The sequence below is a fragment of the Cygnus olor genome, chromosome 19 (genome assembly GCF_009769625.2).
Source record: "Cygnus olor isolate bCygOlo1 chromosome 19, bCygOlo1.pri.v2, whole genome shotgun sequence".
Taxonomy (NCBI): Eukaryota; Metazoa; Chordata; class Aves; order Anseriformes; family Anatidae; genus Cygnus; species Cygnus olor.
In genome coordinates this window covers 11777557-11785459 of record NC_049187.1, presented here as the reverse complement: position 1 = coordinate 11785459, position 7903 = coordinate 11777557, and the positions used below count along the sequence as shown (strand labels likewise).

Below are 7903 nucleotides of genomic sequence, written 5' to 3'. Positions count from 1 at the left end.
CCTTTTAATCACCTGAACACTACTGTATCTTTTGAGAAGATTAGAAAAGAAAAAGGTACACTGTTCTTTAATGGAAGCTGGAAACTGATGAAACTGATAATGGATTTGGTGTACAAGCTTGAATAGTAGTTCGAACATGGAAATTAAAGTCCAGAAATTTACTGTGATGCCCCTCAGGGGCATGTCTTTGCAGCAGGTCTGTGTAGAGATAAGCCAGGTATCGTGAGAATGAATTTGTGTTTTTTGTACCTACAGTACTTTGGGCTAATTAGGGCAGGCTCAGCATCACCCTGGTGCAGAACAGAAAGCTGTACAGAAATTCAAAGCAACTAAGCTGTCAACTTCAGTAAGTTCCTCATCCAAAAGACCTCACTTACAATCATCTATGGAAAAAAGATACTTGCACAGGCAGGCCGTTCTCCAGATCCATGAAAAATATTTCAGTTCTGAAGAAAGTGAGATGTTTAGAACTTCCTGCCAAAACTTCCTAATAATGCTTGCAGTGTACTTAGGCTGCTGATGAGCCTGGCAGTAGAACTGCTGTGCAGTGGACAGCCAAGGGCCTTGCAAGCCCTGGTGACATCCATCCTGTCTCGGTGGAGTCACTGAACGCACTTCCAACTGTTCTACCCAGCACCCAAACCCAGCAGTACTTAGCCATGCTTCCAGCAGTACCTGAAAGATTAAAGACTAAAATCTGCCCTTAGTTACGACACTTTCCTCAACCCATCCCAGCACACACATAAGTAATGCCCCCGGGGCTGCCTGAATCATCACTGCAGTACCAGTATCTGACACTTTGCTTTGCAAAGCATTTGCTGTTTAATGCCTGTCTCTGCTCCAGTTCCCACTTTGTTGAAATGACGAAACCCTGTACAATATCAGCCTGACATTACTCCCTTCTTCTGTAGAGGATTCATTTATTGTATTGACAAAGTTGCCAGGTATGTGGAAGGGGAAGGGCAAGGGCTGTACTCACATGCTCCAAAGGCAGTTGAGAAACCTGAAAACACAGCACAATCTGATGTAAACAAACAAGTTCTGCATATTCTCCTTTCCCGAATATTCAGAAGTCTTAAAAGAATTGGGCGTGTAATTGAAAGTAGCCAAAGGCAGCTTTATCCTGTGCTACCAGCATTTACACAGCCGATCACCCAAAGTTTCACTTGGCAGGTTGACAGGGGTTATGTATTTTCACATGGGTGAAGATCTTCAACGAAGCATTGCAGCCTGAACAACACACACACACACACACACACAACCATCCTCTTGTTCCACTGATTTTATTTCAACAGTCTGGAAGAGAAATTTTCATTCTCTCTTTGCCTCAGTCTTATAATCAAGCCCCTTGTCCCATATAACAGTTTTCCAGCACCACAGGCCTATTTTCTTTTCTCTTGGAAACTCACCTCCATTTTCTTTGAGGGGCAAAAGAAATTATTTTTTTTCTGTATAAAATCCCTGGTGCTCTTTTCCATGTTCACGGTAAGCACTTTTGAAGACATTGTTCTTGATGTCACAGGATCCCACTATCAGGAAGGTACCTGAAGCAGCAGCATTTTGGAGTTTGGAAGACACTTCATTAGAAAATTGGACTCTTGAAGGGGATGCAATGGTTATGAGATACAAACAGCATTTCCCTGTAAACGAAAGCACTCTGAGAGTCAGTGCTCCAGGGAACAGAGCTGGTGTTAATGCCAGAATACCAAGTTGGTTTTCTTGCATGCTAAGACCTGCAATTTTTTCTCCTATGGGCCAGAGAAGAAAATAATTCTATGAAAAGGAAACAGTAGGAAACACATTACTAAACAAACCACTGGAGAAGGCTTTTTCTGATTTTTTTTTCAGACGTTTTGTGAAAGTTATTAATGTGAGGGAACAGAGAAACTTTTCATTTGTGCTGTGAAAATTCAACAGCTCTCTTCAAAAATAATGAATTTTCCAACTTTTCAGAAAAATTGTCCTTTCTAATGTCTTTTTCTAGGCAAAAAGCAACTTTTTTTTTTTTTTTTTTTTAAATGAAATATGACATGATGAACAGAAAAGTGCACAGTATGGGCAGAAACTACATAATACTAAAACCTGCCAATTTTATCCACCATTATCACAATTTAATTCATGTATATGTTGTTTCCATTCTACTCTGTGTAACTTAGAAATAAGTGAAAGTAGAAGAGTAAGTCAATATTCTGAGAGTTCTATCATAGCAAAACCATGTGAGATGCTGAGCTCAGGCAGAAAGAATAACACTCCTGACTGACTTTATAATGAGCTCTCATTTACCCCCTTTTCTCCACCCCCCCCCCAAAAAAAAAAAAAAAAAGGAGAGAGAGAGGAAGAAAAAGGAAAAAGAAAAAGGCTCTTCATGCAGTTGACTTCTGTCCTTTAGGGGAAAAAAAAAAAAAAGAAAAAAAAAGGGTGAGTTTTTTTTCAGTCATCACTCTTGTGAGAAACCAAACAGTCCACCTAAAATACATACCATATAATTTACCAAAACCACAAATGAATGCATTTCTGGTTCCTTCTGCAGCAAGTTTTGACTTCGAGTGGCACTCCCAGCATGGAGACAAATTTATTTATTCATTAATTTAATATATTCAATAAACCGACCAGCACACAGACTTATTCTTTACAAGTAATTAGAATGTATTACAAGCATACAAATGTGCCTAAGATTGAGAACTTGGGTTATAATCTAATGAAAATATTGTCGCTGAATTAATTTCCTATGTGGTGCCAGAGCCATGGAATAAAAAGTATATTGAAAGTCTTCAGAGACCTACTGTCAACAGCCTGGTACTACCTCTATTTTAAGCTGGAGATGGTTAGATTTCAAAAGCCTGTTCCTTTTCATGCATGTTCTCTTGTCTTACAGAAATCTTCCATACTTGAAAGGTCTCTCAAAAGTTTCAGAGATTAAGAAAGTGAAGGAACAGGCAATTTCTGCTACAAATGTCATTAAAATGTATTAGTCTCACAGAAACACAGGTCAAATGCAGATTTACCAGGAAGCTGAGACGGTTGATCCTCCCTGTGGAAAGTTGCAGTCTATTATATTCTGCATATTGCAACACTGCAGCAATTGAAGATTATACTATGTCTGGCTATATTTGGCTGTAGATGAAGTCTCTTTTTAACAGAACTGCAAAAGCATAACATACCAGTAGCATGTGGAATGTCACTGCTGCTTCAGTCCTTCTAAAAGTAATCAGATTTCGTACTTGCTTAGCATTTTTCATCTAAGCATTTTGCAAGCTAACCAACTAACCATCAGTAAGGACAGGATTTTTTTTTTTTTTAAGAATTAGATATATAAATGCAACAACTCAACACAAACAAACAAACAACAAAGAGTGAACTGGTACACAGACAAAGGCTATATTTGCCAGTGTTCTCAGGAAAAAAATAGCAAACTGAAGGAAGAAGCAATCGTGAAGTGCAGCTGTTGAGGCGCATTCCTTTTTCCCATTGGAAGTTAGACAGGCAGATAACCTATGACTGGCAGATTAGTTCCAACTTTCTGTTTCAATCCACTGATATTGAGGGTCAAGAGAAACAAGCAGAAATGTCCCTAATTGTCTACATAGATTTCAGATACAGGCTGTATCACTGTATGAGATGTTTTTTCTGATGCACCCCTGGAACTGTCAGCCTATTAGTAACCTTGCTTCAAAGATACTTTTGTTTCTATCTGGTGTAGAGATTTTGGGGCATGTCCCTCTTCAGAGTAATGAAAAAAGGAGTTTAGGCTATCCAGGTCATTGTGGTAATTTTTTTTTTTTTGGTCACATATGTTTAGCCTACTTCAGTAAGCAGCAGACAGGCATTGATGTGGCCTTCAAGAAAGACTGTTGCCACTGGGAGTATAATTACTCCGTTCTAAAGCGAAAGGTTTTCGCATAATGCTAAAGTGTAAAGAAAGATCAAGGAAATCCACAGGCTTCACTGGGAGCACTTCTGTGCAGGGCTTATCGGTGGCTCCTTATCAATGTTAATCTGACAACACAGGTGTGAGGGATTGCCACAGCTAGTATAGATCACTGGTCATCTGATCAGTAGTAACTCATTGTGTTTTGCTGGACACCAGTTTACTTGTTACAAGTTGAACAAAGAAACAAATTAAACAAGCCTGAATAAGTAGTGTTGGTAACATGGGAGGTGTGGTGGAGAGCCTAGGAGAGAACTGCCTGTCTTTGCTGTCTGTAGGTGTACAGCTAATAACCATTACACAGCACCCACAGACAAACTCCCTCCAGCAGGGAGAGGGCATGGTAATTATAGAATGGGTGTTTAAAAGGAAAAGGCGTTTCATATCCCATGTTCCTCATTTTAATAATAGAGACTGGTGTGTTGTGAAACACCTTCCTTAGAAAAACATTTAATGCAGTGAACCATGTACACATCTGTAGTAGTGAGCATGATGGCTGAGCCTGTGTAGCACTGCTTGTTTTCATGTGTGTACCTGGGGAAAGCTCCCCACCCCACTATGTGAGCAGGGCTTGTCCCCAGGACTGGGTTAGGGAAATTCATGCCTAGAAGTCTCAGTATCAGACTGGAGGCAGGACAACTAAGAAGAGGAGTGTTCTTCTCCAGACACTCCCCAAAATACCTTGCACAGAAGTAGAGAGCAATGTGGTGCAGATTCTGCTTCTTTGCAGACCCTGTCACCATCACCCTCCTCATGCTCTTCCCAAATCCCAGAAGGAACCTGCACATAGTCCCTGGGCCCCACTGTGCGAGGGGAGGGGGCAGCACACTGGCTATGCAAGAGGCTGCAAGCTGCATCCTCCTCCTGCCCTACAGCCAGCTGCCCAGGCCCTCCTCCAGCCCTGCTGCTGGCCAGAGCGGCTGCTGCTGCTGCCACCAAGCCTGGTTCTCTGCCGGGAGCCTTGTGGAGATGTTGCCTCTCCACCAGGGATCCCTCTGAATGTAGAAAAAGGTGAAATAGCACGTGCATATTCTTCGAAGCAAATGCACAGACACTTTCATATGGATTCCTAACTGTGGGGAGGAGGTAACACAAAATCACTGAAATACTGTCTCTTTTCTCAGTCCTGTCTTAGGCAGATTAATTTCTTGCTGAGAAGAATAACTTCACATCACCATTATCCTGGTTACCATCATCTGCTTTGTTACTCTGTCTTTTGGGCACTACCATTACCTAGCTTCTCAACTTTGTTTTGTCCCTTCTATCTCATCACAGTTTTCAAAACAATGTTTTGAACACTGAAATGAAGTGGCAAAAGACCTAAAAGTACTTTTAGAAAGAGCTGTCTCAAGGCTGCCATAGTCCTAATACTCCCAAAATGAAGTAGATTGCTTATTCAGGAAATAATATTTCAGGTAGAAAACTGTAAGAAAGCCTTCAGCACCTCACACTTCTCTACAGTAACTCATGAAACAATGGTTCAACTCTGACAAAACCACTTGAATTGTTAGTAAGTCTTTTAAGAAGTTAAATATAACAGCATACAGAAAGATTTATTTATTTATTTATTTATTTTGACAAAGAGGAGGTACAGAGCAGCTGGAGAATTAGAAAAATCTGTGTGTCACTGACCAAAATCGTTGGTTGGAGTGCTGAAATCAAGCCTTTTGGGCCCTGTTCACAGTTGCATTATGTCAGCCTTAGTGTCATCCTCTAAATGCTTGTTGTAAAAGCATTGCATTTATGTGCCTGTCATGTGAAGTCCTTTTCCTTTGGACATTATCTGACTATGCCAGGGTCTAATCAAACTCTCATTATCTTCCACTGCTGGGAATGGATTTGGTATTCACTATCAGTTAATCAGTGACTAGCTGACACAAGTGGTGAGCAGGCATGATTCTGAGTGAGCAGGTATCTTGTTAGTCCCCATATTTCTTTGCGGATGTACCACCTCAAAAGCATACAAAAATGTCACCCTATTTCCTCTTTTAGGTTAACGAAGAGATAATATGATGCCCTCTTATTAACTGAAGGTCAAAAGAATATGAATGAGTGTAAATACAGAGGATAGAGAAGAGGTAGAGAAAAGGGAAGTAAATACTCTATCAAGAGGTAGGAAAAGATGCAATGCTTTGATACACCTTGTGTTTTATGTAATTCTCCACTTAGTATTATTCTCTTTCCTCTCCAGTTCAGGGTGCAGCTCTGGTCAATTACAGCATGTGTCTTGCTCATAACATGATCTGATGAAACTGTGATACTGAAACACTGGGGCTCAATATAATGCAATGTCAAGCTGGCAAAGGTGTGTCCAAGCCCAGCTACCATCAGTGGGGACTGTCAGACCCAAGTGAGGAGAAGTGGATCAAAGAGAAGAATATAAGCAGGTCTTTTCTTCCACAGGTACAACCAAAGGCATGCTTTCTCTTCTTCCAAGTAATTAATATTTTAGTTCTCAAAAGATGAGAAAAAACAGTTTGGAATGCAAATGTCAGATGTTGCTTGGATAAATACTACAAGCCAAATTCATTAGCGTGCTTTCAAAGAGAATTGTTCTGTTCTCCCATTATAAGTAAACAAAGAAATAACATTATCACCTCTCTTATTTCAGAATATACATGCTGTTTCTAGTGCTAATAACCATGTTCCTGTGACAGAATATAGCCTCACAGCATCTTAACTGCAAAATACAGTTTGCAGGAAAGAATGGTTTTCTGAGAATATAAAAATGTATTTCATTCTTAATGAGTAATTTGTTTATATTTGTATACAAATAAATGAGAAGCAGGTATACTCTTTATTTAATAGCATTTAATCCATGATCATTTTATACAGTGGGGCCATACTCATAATGTTTCTTTTATGTTATTAAAAATATTGATAAAACACTAAACATTCATTAGTTACACCATTTCCGAGTGCACAGAAGGATGAACAAATGTGTTTTCATTATAAGAGGTAATAATAATTAAGAGTGACAGCACCTTATCCTCAGGATCTGCCTCCCAGCACCAGTTTGGCTGATAAAAAAACAGAAGTTAAGATAAGGCAGCAATTATTAAGACAAATCTTTTGAAGGGCTGTTTGAACTCCTGTGTCCAGCAGATAATCTGATTTTACAAGGTGCTCCAAGGGGGGTAGACTGCATGGGAAGCAGTACCCAGGTGCAGGCCTTTAGCCCTTTGCACCGGCATTTTTACCTCTAGCCATTTCCCTGGTCTCTTCTTCTTTTGTTTGCTACAGCTGTGGCATATAAATCAGTCTTCATTCTGTCTCACTGACACCAAAGAGAAACACAACACAAACAATGCAGAACAGCAAGCCCCAAATGTATTAATCTTTTTTTTTTTTTTTTTTTTTTTTTTTCTGATCCCTTTCACCTACCTTTTTGGGGAGATTCAGAAATGGCTATGGGCAACTCAGTAATTCTTCCTTCATAAATATTAGATGCATGCAGAGCATGAATATTTGAGTAGCTAACTCTGACTTAGGTGAAAAACAATTGCTAATGGCAATCCATTTTTCCTTAGTGACATTCCACCAATAACAAGCATGAGGGGGACATGATGATGCAATTTGGAGGTGGACAGCAAAAGGGAAAGAAGGTTTTGACTGGGAACAAAGACAATTTATTGATCAGTCCTTAAGGTCAAGTTCTGGAGTGAGAGTTTTAGCAGAGAGAGATCTGTGCTCAGCAGCTATATTGATATCCTTAGGATCTAAATTAACAAATACTGAAAAAAAGTTTTGACTACTTATGAACTATTTTTATTATGTTATTGAGCTGCCACCTCTTGATCCATTGTACCCTGCATGACACTGCACACTTTATGTGCGAACTGCTGTGGGAAAGACTGGACAGTTCTCTTAACATCTTCCTCTTGGGGTGTACCACTTCCCCCCGGTAAAACTGTGGCTTGCTGTGGAAAAGGACAGATTGTTTTCCCTCTGCCCAGTCCCACTTCCCCTGTGCAT

General features: G+C 40.0%; 1 protein-coding gene across 1 annotated transcript in view; it reads right to left on the bottom strand.

Moving 5' to 3' along the window:
* Positions 1–1422: 1422 nt before the first annotated feature.
* Positions 1423–7903, bottom strand: part of LMX1B (LIM homeobox transcription factor 1 beta) — a 120312-nt gene continuing 113831 nt past the window's right edge. Inside the window, exon 8 of the mRNA XM_040531772.1 lies at positions 1423–1640. Coding sequence (XP_040387706.1) covers positions 1438–1640 — 203 coding nt within the window. The 3' untranslated portion in view covers positions 1423–1437. The remainder of the gene's footprint in view (positions 1641–7903) is intronic.